The sequence below is a fragment of the Gigantopelta aegis genome, chromosome 14 (genome assembly GCF_016097555.1).
Source record: "Gigantopelta aegis isolate Gae_Host chromosome 14, Gae_host_genome, whole genome shotgun sequence".
Taxonomy (NCBI): domain Eukaryota; kingdom Metazoa; phylum Mollusca; class Gastropoda; order Neomphalida; family Peltospiridae; genus Gigantopelta; species Gigantopelta aegis.
The window spans coordinates 34,530,002-34,552,755 of NC_054712.1; the positions used below are offsets into that span (position 1 = coordinate 34,530,002).

A 22,754-nucleotide genomic window follows, 5' to 3' on the forward strand; every position below is an offset into this window, starting at 1 on the left:
TTAACATTTTAATAAGGTCTAGGTATATTGGGTAAATCTAGACCAAATCCATCGGATTAAATTATGTTGTATGATCGACCCCCCCCGGGGGGAAATCCACTGATTTTATTCCCGTTCCAACCAATGCCCCACGACTGATACTTCAAAGACCGTAGTATGTCTTATACTCTCTGTGAAAATGTGCATAATGGTAAAGTGTAGAGAGTTTTCTCCGAAAATTATGAAAGTTTGTTTTGTTTCACAAAACCACTAGAGCACATCGATTAATTAAGCATCGGCTATTGGATGTCAGACATTTGATAATTCTGACACGTAGTCATCAGAGGAAACCCGCGACATTTTTCGTATGCAGCAAAGGATCTTTTATATGCACTTTCCCATACAAAGGGAAGCACATACCACGGCCTTTGGCCAGTTGTGGTGCACTAGTTGGAACGAGAAAAAAACAACAATCAGTTGAATGGATCCATCGAGGTGGTTCGATCCTGCGACGCAAGCACCTCAAGCAAGCACTCAACCGACTGAGCTAAATCCCGTCCCCCCGAAGATTATGTGTCACAATTATCAAATGTGCGACATTCAATATTAACCGATGGTTAATTAATTAATGCACTCTAGTGGTGTCTGTAAACAACACAAACCGACATCAGAATGACAAGGATGTTTTGTACTATGGGCCATTGATTGATGTATCGATTGTAGTGTCAAATGTTTTTAAAGCTACTGTATCGCCTCTCGACATTTACTAATGCTAGACTCATAATGTTAACTGTCACGACGAAGTTGGCCAACTGGATGATTGCATTGAATTTTTCCCAACTCCCGACTTACGACGGGTGTGTTCAGATACCTAACGGATTATACGACGAGAATCGAGTTGTAAGAACGCCCAGACTAGCAACTGGACAGTCTTAAAAGTCGTGAGAGCAGAATGTTGGCCAACTTCGTGCTGGCAGTTGGTAGTCTGAGACTAACAGAATGCAAAACAACAAAACAATAAACTCGTATGTTTTCGATACATGTATTGTCAACCGCCTATCTCGAGGTGGGTGTTTAAAAAAAAAAAATTTTTTATTTATGTATCGGGTTTAACGAAACAGACAATGTGTCACAATTATTAAATGATTGATATCTTTTCATGTTTATTTTAACTTATTGTCGTGCTTTTATCCCATTACGGTTCAAGCACGCGGTCCTGGGCACACAACTCAGTTATCTGGGTTGTCTTTACAGAAGGTTTGTTAGATGTTAGTGAGAGAGAAGTCGGTGTAGCGGTCTTACACCTACCCATCGAGTCGTCAAAACTCGCCTTGAGTAGGAGCTGGTACCGGGCTGCGAACCCAGTACCTACCGAGGCCGCTGTTTGATATCCAATAGCCGATGATTAATTAATCGACGTTTTCTACTGGTGTCGCTAAACAAAACAAACTTTGACTTTGTTTTCGCAGTCTTTGTAGAAAGTTATAATTTTTTTTTTTTTAACGACACCACTAGTGTACATTGATTTATTAATCTTCGACTATTGGATGTCAAACATTTGGTAATTTTGACATAATCTTAGAAAGGAAACCCGCAACAGTGTTCTATTAGTAGCAAGGGATCGTTTATAGGCACCATCCCATAGACAGGATAGCACATACCACGGCCTTTGATGTACCAGTCGTTATGTACTGGCTGGAGCGAGAAATAGCCCAATGGGCTCACCGACAGGGATCGATCCCAAACCGATCGCGTATCGAGCGAGCGCTTTACTACCAGGCTACGTCCTGCCTATCTTTGTAGAAAGTCAGGGCAAACTGACTTCTGTGTATTTTCCTATCAGCAATCACGTTTTCGCTAGATGTATATACAATTATTAAAGGGACATTCCCGAGTTTGCTGCATTGTAAGATGTTTCCGACTAATAAAATATTTCTACGATTAAACTTATATATTAAATATATTTTCTTGTTTAGAATATCAGTGTCTGTATATTCAATGTGTTTCTGGTCTTCTTAATATGTGTAAGAAGCCCAAACTGGAGTTTGTCTATAAATAATTTCGTACGTACGAAAAAATGTTTTTTAGGAAATAAAATGAAATTTAACCTAGTACAAATATTATAACGATCAGAAACACGTTTAATATACAGCCACTAATATTTTATGCAGAAAAATACATTTGTTATGTAATTACAATCATTAAAAAGTCTCTGTTAGTCGATAACATCTTAAAAATTGCAGCAAACTTGGGAATGTCCCTTTAATCTGAGTAGGTGACATACATTTGAACAGTCATAAATCGATTTAGCCGGTGTTCACGATTGTTACCAAGCAACGACTAATTTTCAACAATTTATAATATATTTCTGTGACCGTAGGTTATCTCGTTGATGCATGGTTGTTACGCCATAAGTAAATCAATATTGGTACACTTGTTATCAGCTCAGTCGGTTGAGTGCTCGCTTTAGATGCTTACGTCGCAGGATCGAACCACCTCGGTGGATCCATTCAACTGATTGTTTTTTTCTCGTTCCAAACAGTACACCACAACTGGCCGTGGTATGTGCTTTTCCTGTCTGTGGAAAAGTGCATATAAAAGATCCCTTGCTGCTAATGGAAAAATGTAGCGGGTTTCCTTGGATGACTACGTTCGGTCCGAATCCCAGTCGAGGCATGGGATTTTTAATCCAGATACCGACTCCAAACCCTGAGTGAGTGCACCGCAAGGCTCAATGGGTAGGTGTAAATCACTTGCACCGACCAGTGATCCATAGCTGGTTCAACAAAGGCCATGGTTTGTGCTATCCTGCCTGTGGGAAGCGCAAATAAAAAATCCCTTGCTGCTAATCGGAAACAGTAGCCCATGTAGTGGCGACAGCGGGTTTCCTCTCAAAATATGTGTGGTCCTTAACCATATGTCTGACGCCATATAACCATAAATAAAATGTGTTGAGTGCGTCGTTAAATAAAACATTTCTTTCTTTTGTTTTAGTGGATGCATCGATTGCATGTAACAGTAAGCGCATTTGAACAATTTCTGCATCGGTCACTTTTGTATGAAGAAAGTAAAAACAAATTGTTATATTCATAGAAATATTCGTAAAAATATGGTTAAAACGAGCAAAGAATTGAATTTGCCTTCCTCCTAAACATTCTTTTTTCTATGATTTTTAAAAACTGTAATTTAAAAATAACTATGTTTTAAAATTGCAGACCCTATTTTCAATTCGTAAAAATGGACACAAATTTAGTTAATATATAAATATGGAACACATTTGGATAAAGTTACAACAGAGTGAAATACCCTTAAAATAGACAAGAACTCGACTCCATAACTGTTACTTCTCGGACGCACGTGCGTTTTTAAACATATAAAAATGCATTTTGTGATATTAAAACAACCAGGATGACTAGAAACACTTCGGATGTACGAAAATTAATAAACAAAATCATAAAATCTAAGTAATGTTTGATTTCAGTTATCAAAACCAGCTCTAATAGTACAAAATATGCCTTAGTGTTTAAACACTAGGGCCTGTCCCTTTAAAACTTATTTCTAGTTATTGAACCTATATCTAGTTATTGAACCTATATCTAGTTATTGAACCTATATCTAGTTATTGAAGTTGGATGATTGTCACGACGCCTGCTGACAAAACTCTCTTCACAGATATTTGCCAAAAATATATGTTCCTTATACATTTTAACATAAAAAACCCAAAAACATTCTGGATGTCTGTTTATATAACTATTTAAAATCTTAATGCATCTTATATTTTTTAATCAAACAATTTTACTGTTATAACCATTCATTTGCTCAACTTATAACACAGTACAATTGCAAGACAGAATTGTCATGTTCGTTTTTCCAAAATGTTCTCTGTTAACAATGGTTCGCAAGGACTCCATTTTCCTTAAAATATTTAAATCATTTTTATAAATTATTATAAGTACATATTTTGTTGAACAACATAATTATATGTTTTGATAAAACACTTAACAGTTTCGTTTCGGAAAGTTCTGGCTGTAAGCTGTAACGTTTCACTCACCGGGGTTTGTTTTGTTTAATTTTTTGTTTAATTTTTTTGTTTGTTTGTTGTTGTTTTTTTTTGTTGTTTTTTTTCTGGGGTTTTGTTTGTTTGTTGCGGTTTACTCCCATTTAGTCGAATTCCCAAATGGTCGAACTGCTAAAACAACAACAGATATGGTTCAGTGGTCTTACTGACATGCATGTTGTTACCTCAGTCATTATAACGAACTGTTCCAGATTATTTGGAAACCGATTATTATTGTATAGATGGTATAGATATCACTTAACTCATAAAGTATGCAAATATGACAAATATCGAAATAATCCATGTATTGAATGTAGTGAATGTTTGTAATTAATTAAAAAAGAAGGTCTCCATATTGGTAAATAAGCCATTGTCCGTCTCAAATAAAAATTTGTATCAACAGTTTTATTCACAAGAGGCCATGGAGAAACTATGAAAAACTGTAGAAAATATGTTTATGTACATTGGTAAATAAACCACTTTCGGTCTATAATCAAAACTTGTATAAACATGAAGAGGCCATGGAGATACTATGAAAAACTGTAGAAAATATGTTTATGTACACTGGTAAATAAACCACTATCGGTCTATAATCAAAACCTGCATAAACATGAAGAGGCCATGCTCATTACATACACAGGTAATCAGGTAGTGGTTATATAACAGACGAGTACTTATTTTTCGACCAATTGGCATTTCGACCATTTGGGAATTCGACCAAATGGGACGACACCGTTTGTTGCTGTTGTTTTTTTGTTTGTTTTTATAACAGAAAGTAGACATTACTTGCATTCTATTGTTTAGATATCCATTTCCATGTAGTGTTTCTGATCATCGTGGGGTTTGTAGATTAACAGTAGTATACAGGCCTGCCGGGTGCCATGACCTACTTTCCCGTGATCACGTGACCTTGGTAGGATACCAAGGGCTTTTGTGTAGGAAACAATGGCCTTTGTATAGGGGGATGCAGGTGTCTGACCTTGGTAGGAGACAATGGGCTTTTGTGTAGGAAACAATGGCCTTTGTATAGGTGGGTGCAGGTGTCTGACCTTGGTAGGAAATTAGCAGCTTGACTTATTTTTTGACCAATTGGCATTTCGACCAATTGGGAATTCGACACCGTTTGTTGCTGTTGTTTTTTGTTTATTTTTATAACAGAAAGTAGACATTACTTGCATTCTATTGTTTAGATATCCATTTCCATCTAGTGTTTCTGATCATCGTGGGGTTTGTAGATTAACCTAACGTAGCGTCCATTTCCACGGGTTGAAATTAGTGTCTGCGATTTTAAAACTTTATATTGAGATTTAGCATTATTCATTGGTTTTGTTTTGAAGCAAACAGACTATAGTACAAATAATAACTTGGTTTTTTAAAGATGTTTTTTATAACTTTTTGACATTGCAGTAATGGGTCAATTCTGGATCTTAAAAAAACAAACCCCGGTATACACCAAAGAGAATATTTGACAACATCATAAGCTGTTTCTTTTCAAACATGGGTCGAGGTCTGTCTGGAATCGATCTCCATCAGTGGGGCCATTGCCCTATTTCTCGTTCCGGCCAGTGCACTACGACTGGTATATCAAAGGCCGTTTGGGATGCTTTCTATGAATAACCAGATACATAAAACTATATAGCCATAAGTCCAATGGCTTAACCACTACACCTCTGGCGCCGTGCGTCTGTTAACAAGAAACAAAATTAGTATGATACCGACAAGTGTGCATTCATATTTCTTGGTATTATTAATAATTAATTCAATAATATAAAATTTGTATTAGTCCATGAGCCAGGGACACTCTACAATTCTCTACCTTAGAGTCTGGTTAATTGCATGCTGTGTATGTTTTTAAACATGTCCTGCTTAGTTACACTTGGTGTCTTTCGATTCTGCCTTTCTTTGCACAGAACAAAATGTTTTGGGGTACAGTGGCAGTGTAACCCTTAGCTCGTGTAGGGTGTACACCACCAAATAAAATCCCATAGACGACAATAGTAACACGAGGCTAAACCTCATATCTACAGTGTATCAATCGATATATACACCACGGATATAAATACTACCACCCTTCACCCTGAAAGTGAATTAGAAAAAAAATGGGGTCCAGCTGCTAATTTCAGTGATAACGGGTAGCACACAATTTTAGTACCTTTTTTTTTATACGTTTCAAGCACAAGGCTACTTGACACCGTGGTACTAGATGAAATAATATTGCATACAATTTTTTTTACCCAGATGAAACGTTTTTTTTTACAATCAACAAACTCACATTTATCACCAAACACAGGACTTCTGGTATTAACTGCTCCATCAAAAGTTGGGTGCACGTCGAACTTTGACTCAGTCGGAAGTTATTTGGTTTGGTACTAACATACATTTTTCAAAAGGTGTCCAGCCATGCGGTTTTATGACAACCAGGATCTGGTGTATTCTGACATAAACTGACAACCTCCATAAAACCAACCCAAAGCAATTAAAATAATACGTCAGTGACAGGGACTAGGGTACGTATTTTGTCTTATTTATAGTAGCAAATAGAGTTAAGATCGCACAAACCTAGTTTCACCGACACTGAGTCTTGATAACCGTTTATTCTCAGAGGTATATGTGTTTTTAAAAAGATCAAAAATGCATTTCGTGATATTAAAACACCAGAATGATCACATAGACTTCGGATGTACGGCAATGAATAATCTAAATAGTAAAATCTAAATAATGTCTGATGTCAATTGAAACACAAATGGTTCAAATAGTGAAAAATACTCCGTAGTGTTTAACACCTACAAACAAGGCAAATCCGTATTTTCTAATAGTTCTGCTTTTTGTATATATCGTGTTTAAAGGCATACTGTCACAGATTTAAGAACCTTATTTCTCTAAAAATGGATAATAAATGAAAATTACATTAATATTTGGAAACCAAATCTAGCTATCGCATCACCTTAACTAAACCACGATAGAGTGAAATCCATGTCAACCCCATTGACATTATTAGTTTTTGAATTATAGACCATTGCCATAATTCAATTATTTTTATGAAATGTCATTAATAAGTGGAGTATGGTGGCTACGTAGATGGTTGAATAAAGTACATTTAGGGACAAATCAAACTTTTATATTTTTAGGTAATACTTTGTTAGGCCATTTAATAGCTTAATGGTCTGTGACAATATGCCTTTAAAACATACGTTTGAATATAGGCTATTTATAATGAATGAATGAATGAATGAATGAATGAATGTTTAACGACACCCCAGCACGAAAAATACATCGGCTATTGGGTGTCAAACTATGGTAATGCAAACAAATAAAGTGATGATCAACATCAACATAACAATTCAAGATTTAAATAAAAACAGTGTAAAGAACTGTGCAAAAATACAAATATCACAGACAGATACTGACTTTTACTCAAAATGTCAAATGTGCTGTATTGGTCATTCTCAAAGAGAATGTTACACTCCTGCACCGCGGTGAGGTTACATCACGCGCAGGGGGAGGCTATTTATAAATCACACAGCATATCAGTTTCGATTTTAAGTTATAGTTTTTGTGAAACATCCTGAATATTTAAAAACTGATGATGGATTAAACAGTACATCCGTTATGATATCCAACCAGTGCACCACAACTGGACAAAGGCCGTGGTATGTATTATCCTGTCTGTGGGACAGTGCATATAAGAGATCCCTTGCAGCATTAGAAAACTTGTAGCGGGTTTCCTCTACGACTACGAATTATCGCAAATGTTTAACATCCAATAGCCGATGATTAATAAATCAGCGGTGTCGTTAAACAAAACAAACTTTAACCGTTATGATATTAGGTTGTGGATTTTGTGAAACACATTGGATATGAAAACTAACGCTTCTTAGAATATTAGGTTGTAGATTTACAATTTGTGAAACGTGTGTGTGTGTGTGTGTGTGTGTGTGCGCGCGTATGTACGTGCAAGCGTGTGTACGTATTTGCGTGTGTGTATATATTCACGTGCGTGTGTGTATGTGTGTATACATACGTGAGCATTCACTCAATGTCATTGATACGAATCTCATTCCCATCATCTAGAAGGCATTAATGTAATATAGCTTCTGGAAGAATAGACTATATATTCATATCTAAAATTAATAAGAATAAAAAGAACAACTATCTGTAAACAATTAGAATAATGTTTTATTCTTCATACATATTTAGCAATAACACCAATATAAAAACAACAAAAATAACGTTCTGCAAGTCTTATGGATAATAACACATTAAAACTATTTACAAGTAGTATAAAAGCACATGGTACAAGATCGTTGGCTTTTGCTGTCAACATAACAGACAGGTCCGTACACAATCTAATTAAAATTAGCTCCACTATTACATGTGGATCTAACAGCAGTCCGTTGGAGCTCATGTCCAGTTGACCTTTCATTCGACCAATCAAAGCCTTACTTGCAAAATCATGCCAGTAATTTGAAAAGAATTTGAAAACATTCGGGATTATGCCGAGGGTATACGAAATGATTCGGGTGAATTACGAAGTATGCCGGAAACTAATTGCAATATAAAATTTTATATAAAATTCGTTTCAAGACGAAAAAAAACAACGTGATGGTATAGCCATAAAATCTGTTTATACTAGTATACAATCCAAAGTTTATTACTGCACTTTTCCCCCTGTTTTTTCGATGTTTAAATAGACAAACAAGTTCGTCTATTGCATAAATAGTCTCGCCCGATATTTTTAGAATTTGTATCCTCTCGAATAACGCTATAAAAGGCGAAGTGTAATTGGTCGATATTTAAATTGTTATTTATAGATGAAATGTCACCTGGGCATGGGAGTCCACGTAATGCTGTTAGATCTACTGGCTAGACCCAGTAGAGCTAATTTTAATCAGACAGGTTCGGACATTGGAGGGTGCAGGAAGCATAAGCCATTTCCCCCCTTCCCTAAAACACATAAAAAATGCCATTTAACTTTTAAAGAGCTCTTCTTGTGGTCTTGTAGTTGAAGAAGAAACTGTATTATTGCCCGATTTCCTTTTCATCACACCACATCCCCCCTTATTTTAGGTTAATTAGGCCCAACAGAGTATCTACAAACATTGTTTAATTGTAAGAAACCAAAACCGTCATGTCAAAAGCAGTAGCGGATGAAGAATGCCACAGATTTTAAACACTGTTCTGTTGGTTTGTAATCAAGCAAAGGAGTCAAATATTAACGTATCACAATAAATCAAAACCATCTTGTCAAAAGCAGTGAAGGTTTGAAGACTGCCACAGATTTTAAACACTGTTCTGTTGTTTTATAACCAAGCAAAGAAGCCAGATATTAACGTATCACAATAAATCAAAACCGTCATGTCACGAGCAGTAGAGGATGAAGAATGCCAGCAATTTCAGATCTACACTTTCTCGGCGTAGAAAAGCCCCCACTTCTGATCTCCAAGTCCAACTCTGTACAAATTGGACTTCCAGCCGTTCACAATATCATCATAGTCTTCTTGACTGAATTGCTGTCAAATCAAATGAATGAATTAATGAATGGAATATCGAATGAATGAAAGAATGAATGAATGAACAAGCGAATGAATAAACGAATAAATGAATGAACGAACAAATAAATGAACAAACGAATGAATGAACGAAAGAAAGAACGAACGAAAGGACGAATAACGAAACATATACACGATATGTGTTTATATATATATATATATATATATATATATATATATATATATATATATATATATATATCTGTGTGTGTGTATATATATATATATATATGTGTGTGTGTGTGTGTGTGTGTGTGTGGAACCAGAATTAAATGGAAACAAGAGTTGTTCCCCCTCCTCTCCGACACCAAACATTTCTAAACTCTCATCTTTGAAAACGACAAATTTAGTAGATTATACATTTGCAGACTATCAACGCTATACATTTGGTGTTACCCAAATATAATTAGTATTAAATTTTTTGGAGCTCCGCTATTTATTTATTTGTAAATGTTAATAATAAAAATAAAAAAATAAAAATTTCCAAAATATCTCTCTATTAGGGTACGGAGCGTGCCCCAGAGTATAATTGAACCAATATCGAAACTCTTAAAAAAGACAGACCTCGAAGTAAAAGTTGAGGAATAGATGCCGGGCAGACAGACAGACACAGACAAATCGGTATTAGAGAAACTCCACTGACATATGTCATAGCGGAGATACAAAATTATATTTAAATATTTTAAATTTTAAAAGCTAGGAGAAAATACACTTCACATTTTCAAAGTTAAATTTTTTATTTAAATTTTTAAAAGTTAAGTTTTAAAAATTCAAAAACTCCACAATATGTATCAGTTTGTGAAGACTGCCCTAAAGAATACCAAGTTTCAGAACTATGTGATCAAAACTCTAGAAAAGATAGACTTAATTTTTTAATGATAAATGTGTATTTAAAATTTTTAAATTTAATAAAAATTCAATAATTCAAAATTTTCTAAATATATCTCTATTAGAAGACTGACAGTCTAACCCTGAGAAACATAGTACCAAGTTTTATAACTATCTGATCAAAACTCTAAGAGAAGATAAGAATTTCAAAGTTTCAATTTAAATTTTAAAAACATGTAACAAAAATTCAAAATTTGTGAAGACTAGCCCTAAGAATAGTTATAATAAGTTTCAGAACTATTCTGTCGAAACTCTAAAAGAAGATAGATTTTAACATTTTGAATTTTGAATTTCTATTTAATTTTGTTTTAATTTAATAAAAATTCACAAATCAAAAGATTCCAATCTATTCTTTTGTTAATTTATGAAGTCTGCAGGATATGATAGCTTTCAAATTTTCAATTTAATTTTTAAAAACATTCAATACAAATTCACAATTTCCAAAACATTCCTCTATTATACCTCAGATAAGCATTGTACAAAGGTTCAGAACAATTCAATCAAAACTGTAGAAGAACATTTCCCGGACGCACGCCGGACAAATCGGTATTTAAAAATCTCCGGATGTAAACTATTAATATTATCACAAAAATAAACATTAAACATTTTACAAATATAATAAATAAAACGAAACGAAATTTAAGTATACATTTCTTAAAGATTTGATAATTTATTATTCATTAAATAGAGAATAATACATGAGTAGCCGTTAGATACCAATTATCTCACGAGTTGTTTTAAAATGTATCTAACGAGCGAAAGATAGTTTAATACATTTTTAAACAATGAGTTGTGAGATAAATGATATCTAACGGATACGAATGTATTATTATTTCTTACATATCCTAAAAAAAAAAACCCAGGTTTAAAGGAAATTTTAACATCTTTTTTGACTAAAAGTTATTTACAGCCGTTGCACTGGTAGCTAACTTAGCGTCACAGACACATGACTGTCAGGTTAACTATACGTCACAATGCAAACGATTTCCATCGTGTAGGTTTTTCATTGGATGTATGACAGTGGTGACCTGGTCATCACGTAGGAACAGCCAGTCATATGTCTTGAAATTGTTAACACACGTGCATGTGTAAACAACAATAATAAAGAAATATTTACTTATGTTCAAATATATATTTAAAAAACTCATCGTTTTGATTAATAAAGAATTATTTAAATTACCATAAGGATTATTTGTAAATGTGATAGCGAATTTAACTGCACGTGATGTACTATTTGTGTAATCTGTTGTATCATATTTGTTTTCTTTCCTTCACATTCTTTTGTATATAATACATTTCCTTACACTGGTTATCCTTGAATGTATACATGTAGTTCATATTTACAGCTATGTAATATAGGTCGCCAAGTATATTGTACGAATATAGAAGAGGGCCTCGTAAGTTGTCAAACTTGTGCCCATTTCTTTTGTTCAAAAATAACGCATGGTGCTTTCACCAACGAGTGTGTAAGAAAAAGAATTATAAAAACAAGAAATGCTTACTGCAACAAAATCTTTTTCCATCATTTCTGTTCTTGAGAGTTCCCCTTTCAACACACTCACAAACAAATCGGTTTTATCTTCTGCTCTAACGTTGCTGAATCCAGCTGCCTCCAAAACCTATAGGTAAGTCAACACTCACTAATTACGACAATGTACTAAAGGTTTAAAAAATCCACACTAATAAAATGAAATCGTAGAATTATGAACCTTTAAAATCGTGACTCGAACTGCATTACCGATCGAATACAAAGTCTAAACATCCAATCTAGCGTTTAATAAATGTTTACTTCAGATAACCAAACCACCGAGTCTTCTACAATCAACAGTTATTGTTTTTTTTCTATAAGCTATATGTAGTAAAAAACAAAAATATAATACTTAGTATTTTGTTAATTATTAGTATTTGTAATTTAAATAATGTGTTATTAGTTCGCCCTATTTCGCTGGCCAAAGAATGCTGTATCCCCCTAGGCCTACTAGCGATTTGCCGATTTAAATACATTCTAATTTATACACCCCTGCGCGTGCTGTAACCTCGCCGTGGTGCAGGGGTGTAACATTATCTTTGAGAATGGCCAATGCAGCACAAATTGAAGTTTAGAGTAAAAGTCAGTATCTATCTGTGATATTTGTATTTGTATTTTTGCACAGTTGTTTACACTGTTTTTATTTATATCTTGAATTTTTCTATTGATGTTGATCATCACCATATTTATTTCCATTACCACAGTTTGACACCCAATAGCCGATGTATTTTTCGTGCTGGGCTGTCGTTAAACATTTATTGATTCTAATTTATACATTTACTTAATAGTATGACTCAGCCGTATCATATCTGCGTGGTAATATTTGGTTGGTGAAAGAATGTTGTAGTACTTTGTTGACACTTTAAATACATTCAAATTTACATTTACATAATTATGTGGCACTACTTCGCCATATTTGGCTGGAGAACGAAGGTCGTATCCCCTTACCGAAAGATTGCCGTATTAATTTACATAATAATCTAGCACTACTTCGCCATATTTGGATGGTAACAGAAGGTTGTTTCCCCTTACCGAAGATTGTAGTTTAGGTAGATACTAATTTCCTTGTCGTGATGTCATAATGTGATAAAATCCTTGCCCTATTTGGCTGGTGAAAGAAGATTTTTATCCCCGTACTGACGATTGCTACTTGAGTACTAGTATTTAGTCGTACTAATTTACATAATAATGTCACACTTCGTGCCATACTCCAGTGGCGAAAGAAGATTGCACTTTAAGAAGGTACTAATTATATAATTATATATAGCTTATTACCAGAGAGTTTTTGTTTAGTCAATACCATGTATTAGTAATAAAAATGTAATTTATCATATAATCTCAAACTTAATACAACGTGTTTTGTAAACTGTATATGCAACTTTAATTCCAGTCAGCCATTACTCGATATTCAAATGACGTAGGAATATGTGACTCGGTTTCTTTTTGAATAGTAATGATGTCAAATTAACAACTTTCAATTTAAAGTTACTGTTGAAGTGTTTTTTGTTAGATGCCAATGAATGCATACGTCAGTTATGAAGTTTCACCGTAGTTCGTTTGCTTAAATGTCAATAAACGTAGTGCCATTACCTGATTAATTTACATGTAATTTGAATCTAATTTGCAAAGTTATCAAATTCTGAAAGTATGTGATTTTAAAGGGACATTCCTGAGTTTGCTGCACTTTGTAAGACATTATCAACTAACAGAGACTTTTTAACGATTGGAAATAAAAATATATTTTTTTGCATAAAATATTAGTGGTTGCATATTAAACGTGTTTCTGATTGTTCTAATATTTGAACTAGGTTAAATTTCATTATATTTCAAGACAAAATCCAGTTTGGGCTACTTACAAATATTAAGACGACGTGAAACTAAACAAGAAAATATATTTGATATGTAAGTTTAATCGTAGAAATATTTTATTTGTCGGAAACATCTTATAATGCAGCAAACTCAGGAATGTCCCTTTAAAAATATCACATACTTTGATTACACTGGATACGCTACCTATTATATGATAAGTAATAATACATATACGAATATAGATAATAAAGTAGCACTACCTTGCCATATTCGGGTGGTGACAGTAGCTTGTAGCCCCTTTGTTTAACGTACTGCTTGAAAATGTCCGAGTGTTCCCCGTCACTGCAACAGTAGTCGGATATGAGGACCTTCCCACCGGGCTTTAACCATTTCTGAAACCACCACACTTAGTAAAATAAGCATGACATTGTCGGGACACTGAAAACTGCTATATTTAATCTTATTATATAACATTTAGTGGAATATCTTAGAATATCAGTGAAATAAAAGTGTTATCAGTGACGATAACGCATTTCAGACTGAACATTTATTTCACTATTTCACTGTAAAATGTGTTATCGTCACTGTAAAAAGTGTTATCTTCACTGTAAGAAAGCCGGAACTATTTTGCTGCTGGCATGTTAAAAATAAAGGTAAATTGCCAAAAGGTATATAATAAATAGAAAATTTCTTCTTCTTTTTTTGAGGGGGGGGGGGGGGGGGGGGGTCAAATATGATTTATGTCTCATCTCGTGAGGTTTGCAATCATATCACACTCGTCGCATATGATTGCAAACTTCACACGATGAGATATAAACCATATTTGACAAAAAACTTAAAATATCATCCATGTATTATTCAGTTGCATTGTTACTACATGTACATACATGTAACTAGATAGAAACAAACGGAGGGTTTTCTGATACATTTTAGCTAAATTTCATCAAGTGAAATCGGGTTTTCATTGTTTTATATATATATATATATATATATATATATATATATATATATATATATATATATATATATATATAAATTTAACTTTGATGAATGGTTTTACAAAGAGCGCTCATCTTGTCAGGAGCAGTAATATTAAATAATTCCAGACTTCAGTAGTTCTTCATCGTTTTATTGCTACAGCTCTGTTTCGTATGGTCAAATAATGACCACACTCTTCAGGCAATATTAACGAATATTAATATTGCCTGAAGAGTGTGGTCATTATTTGACCATACGAAACAGAGCTGTAGCAATAAAACGATGAAGAACTACTGAAGTCTGGAATTATTTAATATATATATATATATATATATATATATATATATATATATATATATATATATATATATATATATATATATATATATCTACTGAGTTCGGTTTCGTGCGGGTTTGTCCTTGCCATGGCTTGAAGCCATTATGCTATGCTCAGGCTACCAGCTGCCACGACAAAGTTGGCCAACTCGCCGATCTCATGACGTCTTAGCGCTGTTGCAACTGGTCGTCTACAAGGTTTACGACCGATTAGATCTGAGCGCACCCGTCGTAAAGTGCGTATGGGGGGAGGGTGGTGGTTTACAACGCAACCATCGAGTTAGTCAACTACGTTGTGGCAGTTGATAACCTAAGCCTAGCATCACATGTAGAATTCAAGCCATGACCATGGAGAGGCAGTCTAATAAATAAAATAAATAAATAAATAAATGTGGAGGTTTAAAATTGTTAAACCGGTCTTGAAAGTGGCAGTCCTCTTGCATATATGGACGTATACATATTGTCATAGTATATATACCGGCCTCGGAGGTGTCGTGGTTAAGCCATCGGATATAAGGCTGGTAGGTACTGGGTTCGCAGCCAGGTATTCTTCCACACGGAGCGAGTTTTATCGACTCAGTGGGTAAGGTGTAAGACCACTACACCCTCTTCTCTCTCTCTAACAACGAACAACTAACCCACTGTTCTGGACAGACAGGCCAGATAACCGATGTGTGTGCCCAGGACAGCGTGCTTGAACCTTAATTGGATATAAGCACGAACATGAAAAAGTATAAGTGAAAAATATCTTAGTATTATTATCTGGAACATGCACAGTACTCACATAGAAGTTCTTAAAGAGAGACAGTTTGTCTGGAATGTGAAGGATCGTGTCCCTGCTGTAGATGACGTCAAACGACCCCGGAGGGTATTGGCGCTTTGTGGCGTCTGCTATCTCGAAGGACACTTGGTCGAAGGACACGCCCAGTTCCTTCGCTCGCTGTATTCCAACGTTTATCATGTTGGACGAGAGGTCGACTCCCACCACCTTGGCACCATGTTCCTGAAGTTAAAACAACAACAACATTATTTGTTTGAGGATATTAATGTCTTCAGTGGACGTCATTGCGTTTAGAGTTTAATGATGATGCTCACTTGAAAGAAATATCTCAGTGGCTGCACCATAAGGCAGACTCGACAGACTCATCGTGTGCGCTAAACTTTAGTGCGGGACGAGAACAGTGCACGCCTGTGGTGCCTGGATCTAGGATCGAAACACCTTGGTGGACCGTCTTAATCAGTATTTATCCCATGACTGGTATATTAAAGGCTATGGTATATGCTGTCCTATCTGTCAGAAAGTGCGTGCAAATGATCTCTTGCTGCTAATTGGAAAATGTAGCGGGCTTCCTCTGAAGATAATGCTGCAGATTTATCAAATGTTTGACATCCCACAGCCGACAATTATTTAATCAGTGTACTTAATGCTCTCTTTATCGACTCACCTTTGCCATGTAGAAAGCACTGCCACCAATACCGCATCCGACATCCAGTACAACATCTCCTTTTTTCAGCTTGAGCTGCTTGACAAATTTCTGAAAATAAAATGGCACAATCTTCTAATTTTGGTCTCGCCTTTACCAAGAAAAAAAGCGAGATATACGTATTAGTTTGTCGGCTTTCGCGTTTTGCTCAAAGTTAAAGTTTCGTGTTTAGATCCATCCATTTGTTACAAAGTCCCAGATCAATGAAATCTGTTACATTTATGAATGTTCATAACAATACTTGTGAATTTTGTTTTAATTAATTAAATTAAAATTTGAATTATTTAAAAAAAAAAATAAGTTTATTTTTTTAAAGTTTATTATTTTTATTTTTTTTGTAAGCATGCATTGGGATGAACATCTATGGATGCAAATGTCAGCGAATACATTTATGATATGCGAAACACTTAATTCCGCGGATTTTTTTTTAAAACACTTAAAGGGACATTCCTGAGTTTGCTGCATTGTAAGATGTTTCCAACTAATAAAATATTTCTACGATTAAACTTACATATTAAAGATATTTTCTTGTTTAGAATATCAGTGGCTGTATATTCAATGTGTTTCTGGTCGTCTTAATATTTGTAAGAAGCCCAAACTGGATTTTGTCTTCAAATAATTTGGTACGAACAAATTATATTTTAGGAAATAAAATGAAATTTAACCTAGTACAAATATTAGAACGATCAGAAACACGTTTAACATACAGCCACTAATATTTTATGCAGAAAACTATATTTGATATGTAATTACATTCGTTAAAAAGTCTCTGTTAGTCGATAACATCTTAAATATTGCAGCAAACTCAGGAATGTCCCTTTAATGCGTTAGACTTGAACTATTGTTACTGAAGACATTAGACAATTGCCGTGTAGAAAGCACTCCCATCAAAACCACAGCCGACACGGAATGCACCAACACCAGCTTTCAACTTGAGTTGGGTGACAAATGGTGTGAATACTGGACCAGATTGTGAACTGACATTGGTGCAAACCGGTGGCATATTAAATGTCTGGTATGTGATGTCTTGCATGTGGAAAAGTGAATATAAATATCACTGCTCGCCCTAGCGCCGACAATGTGTTTTCTAATTCACTGTATGTATTGACCAAATGTCACAGTGGCATTATGCTAGGAACAATCTAGCCACAGTCTACAAGTGTGCTAAGGTGTGGCGAAAATCAAACATTCAAAATTGCGCCTGACTTCCTTCACAAAAATGCGCACCATTTCTCTTTGGCTTAATCCTATAGAGACATTTCAAATTCCATACCACCATACCACCCTCCGCCTGTTACCAGCCCCGGTCGGACTGCTGGTGCTCCCTTGCATCTGCCAGTGCAGGCGGTCCCCCCCCCCTCCAACCCACCCCACCCCTTTCCTGTCCTGGACGGAAGAGCTGGCCGAGGTTGGCACATGTGCCCAGGACAGGCGTGCGCTACAACAGCTTGCTCTGAATGTGCACGTTAAAGACACTGACCTGACCTGATCTGACCTTCTAAAAGATAAAAGTTTGTTTTGTTTAACGACACCACTGGATCACATTGATTAATTAATCATCGGCTATTGGATGTCAAACATTTGATAATTATGACATTTTTTCTAATGCAGCTAGGGATGTTTAATATACACTTTCCCACAGACAGGAAAGCACATACCACGGCCTTTGTCCAGTTGTGGTGCACTGGTTGGTACGAGAAAAAAACCCAAAAAACAATCAGATGAATAGATCCACCGAGATGGTTCGATCCTGCGACGCAAGTACCTCAAGCAAGCACTCAACCGACTGAGCTAAATCCCGCCCCGTTCTGAAATATATTATTATGCATCCCTCCACAACCACATTATTGTTTCATTTACCATAGTTTGACACCCAATAGCCGATGTATGGTTTGTGCTGGGGTGTCGTTAAACATTTTATTCTATTCTATTCCAGTGGCGGATCCAGAAAATCCATTTAGGGGGACCAATGACATAAGACGGTATGCCAATGGAACTTCATATATAATATATAATAAAACTGTCGCAAAATTTAGGGGCGGGGGGGGGGGGCGGCCCCCTAGAACCGCCTCTGTATTCTATTCCCTCCACTACCAATCTTAATAACATTTCAATACAACTGAACGACAAAACCGTAATACGTGATCAGGGCCGTATCTCTGCACAATACAGAATCGAATGGGCACTTACTGAATGATTCCGTCAATCTTTATCTAGTGCCTCGTCTATATTTCATAAAGCTATGAATTATGCCCCCATGTGAAAAGGTAGGGAACTCTATTAACGTGCCCATATCCAATGAAGGTTCAGATACGCCCCATCCAGGACTTAACCTCTGACTTCGCCAGTGACTAATTCAGGGACAGGAAGCCCATGTTGGGCCGAATCGTACCTTTGTTGTTTCCAGTCCTCCGGTGCTGATAAACGTCTTGCCGAATATCTGTTCGTATCTGAGAATTCCGGTCAAGGAATACTGCTGGTTGTCAAGAAACTCCTGGAACGTTTTGTACCCGCTCGTCGTCGTCTCTCGCTTTACCTTCTGCATCAGCCAGATCACTTGATTGACGTTGTTTTTATTCTGAAAAAAGGTACCAACATTAGGACTTAGCGCGTGTATGGAGGGGGAATCGTGGGGTCGAACCTCCCACGCATTGCTTAAGTAAAACAAATTCCAATATAGTTTCAGGGGGAGCTTGATTCGACCAACCCCGCGTAAGATAATCAGTTTCAAAATAGTTTTACCTTTTAAAATGGTATTTAAATAAATCTATTCTGTTATTCTACAATTTACCTTTTATCATATTGTTATAAACTGCCAAATGTTAAATTTTCGACGACCAAAGAATCTTTGAGGGTCATTCAACAATTACTTAAGTCAAAATATAACACTTACATACCGCTACCCACGCCCTAGTAACATTTGTTAACTCTGAGACCAGTCCCCTCTCAACAATTACGTAATGCTCGTCCATATCTCCCCCACCCGATTTTTCTGTCATAATGGCATACTTTTGCCAATATTATTAGATTTTCTGTTTGTTGTTATGTTCAGTTTGGCAATAAATAACGATAAAACCGTAATTCGTGATATATGTCAAATGGGCATCTTACAAAATAATGATTAGTTCTATGAATCTCTATCTAGTGCCTTGTTTATAGGAGGACTGCCACTCCTGAGATATCCTTTGCTGAAGATTTCATCCTTCCTGCCACTCCCAGACTAGTTGACTAAAATCAGAAGTAGCACGGGATAGAGCTCATTGGAGTACTCGTAAGTACAGTTAAAGAAAAAGTAAAGTTTGTTTTATTTAACGACGCCACTAGAGCACACTGATTTTTTTTATCTCATCATCGGCTATTGGACGTCAAACATATGATCATTCTGACACTGTTTTTTTTAGAGGAAACACACTGTCGCCACATAGGCTACACTTTTACGACAGGCAGCAAGGGATCTTTTATTTGCGCTTCCCACAGGCAGGATAGCACAAACCGTGGCCTTTGTTGAACCAGTTATGAATCACTGGTCGGTGCAAGTGGTTTACACCTACCCATTGAGCCTTGCGGAGCACTCACTCAGGGTTTGGAGTCGGTATCTGGATTAAAAATCCCATGCCTCGACTGAGATCCGAACCCAGTATCTACCAGCCTGTAGACCGATGTCCTAACCACGACGCCACCGAGGCCGGTCGTAAGTACAGTTGTGATGACATGAAATCGTGTTACAACTGTCTTCTTCTTCGTTTTGTTCCTTTCATCATTTGAAGGTTGTTGCGTATGCCCCCTAATTTCTAGTTCGCACCACTTCGGTTAGGGCTTTCTGACTTCAGCTGTGATTTTTTGTAGAGTTGTCTCTCTTAGCCTTTGGCCCTTGGAGCTATCCTGCAAGGCAGCATTGGTTTGATTTCAGAGTCCCTTCTCTTAGAATGGTTGCTTTACAGGGCTGATGAATCCATTCTATCCAGTGGGTTTGATTTTGGAGAGTCCGTCTCCTAGATGTCGTGCCTTCCAAAGCTGTCGAATGGCATCTGTCCGGGGTGTTATAACAGTGGTGGTAGAGAAAACCAGTCGTGTTCATGTCCAATCAAGGTTCTTAGCTATTTAGGCTGTGTCCAGAGCTAGGGCTAGTTGCTAGGTGTTAATGGTTAGTGAGAGAAACGTCGGTGTAGCTATAGCTTCACTACTACACCACTAACGCCGGTAGACAACGGAAATTAATCTTACAGGTACTACGAGTCGAAGCTGCCATAATGGAGGTTCCCGCCAAAACTATTTCTTAATTTTTGCTTTGAAAAATAAGGATTATACCTTCAGTTATATGCCCATAAATGTTTACAAGTAGAAACAACATAATTTGAGGTGGGAATCTAGACACACGCATTAACTAGTGACGTCACTGTTTTATGCGTATAAATTCAACGCACTACGTTTACTCAGAATTCTTTGTGGTCAACTAACAAACGAAACCAGGATGGTTACCATGCTATATTTAGACACACATTATTCACAAAACCCTTCTTGTCGTTCAGTGCAAGACTTTTAAAAATTATTATTCTAGAGTTAATTATGGAACATTATACATGTGATCGATTAATTTGTAGTTATTTATTACAAATAAATGTGAAAATAACGAACTGTTGTAGTTTCAACTTTGACATAGCACCTTTAAAGATTATAATTACCTTGATATATATGTCTACAGAGCGCGACAGGACGAGATCAAAGCCATAGCAGTGTTTGCCGTCACAGTCGGCAGTGGTGGCATTGAACATCGCTTCATACCACACCGGATCACGGTAGTGGGTCGGATTGTCTTTGCTAAGTTTGTTCCCTTAAAAAAAAAAAAAAATATATATATATATGTATTCAGACTGACGACCATCAGTAACGTCCACTGATACAATGGAATCATATTTCTTTTCTTTAACAACACCACTAGAGCACATTGATTTACTAACCATCGTCTATTAGATGTCAAAGATTTGGTTATTTTGACATATAGCCGTAGACAGGGAACTCACTACATATTTCTATTAGCAGCAAGGGATCTTTTTATAAGCACCATCCCATAGACAGGACAGCACATACCACGACCTTTGAAATAACACTCGTGGTACACTGGTTGTAACGAAAAGATAGCCCAATGGACCCACCGACGGAGCTCGATCCCAGAGCGTAACGTCCTACCATTGGGCTACTACTCTCCCTCCCCTCTCCCCGACTCTTGTGAAAATGAAAGTTATTGGTATTACCCGACGAGTGGTGACATGATTCTCGGATGAAGAAGTAGCCATCGTCATCAAGCCACGTCAGTATCTTCTTCACGAGCTCCTGCACCTCCTTGTCGCTGAGGTACATCAGTAGCCAGTTGGTAAACACGAGATCGTAGCTGAAAACACAAACAATTCGCTACTTCTCTACATAACACAGCCGGTTTAAGGATCCGCGGGGCCTGTAGCACAAATAAAAGCGAGGCCCCCTTCCCAGGATATATAATATTTTGCAACACCCTCTGGGAGAGAGGAAAAATGACCTGGGGGGGGGGGGGGGGGCAAATGTACACATTCACCGCGGGGTCCTTGAAGCGCTGGGCCCGTAGCACGTGCTGCATGTGCTACTAGGATAAACTGGTTGTGGTTCTCTACTAATATTTCTATAACAAGATTATATGACGGAAATATTTTATTTATGGACGCACTCAACACATTTTATTTACGGTTATATGACGTCGGACATATGGTTAAGGACCACACAGATACTGAGTGAGGAAACCCGCTGTCGCCACTTCCATCAGCAGTAAGGGATCTTTTATATGCACCATCTCATAGAAAGGTAGTACATACCACGGCCTTTGATGTACCAGTTGTGGTGCACTGGCTGGAGCGAGAAATAAGATTAAATGAAGTACTAAATGTAACACCTGCTTAGCACGGACATGTTTAGATGGGCTATGGTGGTCTTACACTGGGTTTCACCCCATAGGCTACTCTTTTACGACAGGCAGCAAGGGGTCTTTTATTTGCGCTTCCCACAGGCAGGATAGCACAAACCATGGCCTTTGTTGAACCAGTTATGGATCACTGGTCGGTGCAAGTGGTTTACACCTACCCACTGAGCTTTGCGGAGCACTCACTCAGGGTGTGGAT

The 22,754-nt window shown here is 36.6% G+C and overlaps 1 protein-coding gene across 3 annotated transcripts in view; it reads right to left on the reverse strand.

The window, feature by feature from the left end:
• Window positions 1-8,588: 8,588 nt before the first annotated feature.
• The window catches only part of LOC121389007 (phosphoethanolamine N-methyltransferase-like), a 25,512-nt gene continuing 11,346 nt past the window's right edge, over window positions 8,589-22,754 (reverse strand). For 2 of the 3 annotated variants that reach the window (XM_041520600.1, XM_041520599.1), the window contains 8 exons: window positions 21,861-21,997; window positions 21,291-21,439; window positions 19,001-19,186; window positions 16,570-16,659; window positions 15,909-16,127; window positions 14,071-14,202; window positions 11,976-12,092; window positions 8,589-9,546 (listed from right to left, as the gene is read on the reverse strand). In XM_041520600.1, coding sequence (XP_041376534.1) covers window positions 9,436-9,546; window positions 11,976-12,092; window positions 14,071-14,202; window positions 15,909-16,127; window positions 16,570-16,659; window positions 19,001-19,186; window positions 21,291-21,439; window positions 21,861-21,997 — 1,141 coding nt within the window. In that variant the 3' untranslated portion in view covers window positions 8,589-9,435. The remainder of the gene's footprint in view (window positions 9,547-11,975; window positions 12,093-14,070; window positions 14,203-15,908; window positions 16,128-16,569; window positions 16,660-19,000; window positions 19,187-21,290; window positions 21,440-21,860; window positions 21,998-22,754) is intronic. The other variant, XR_005960036.1, reaches the window with a different exon arrangement.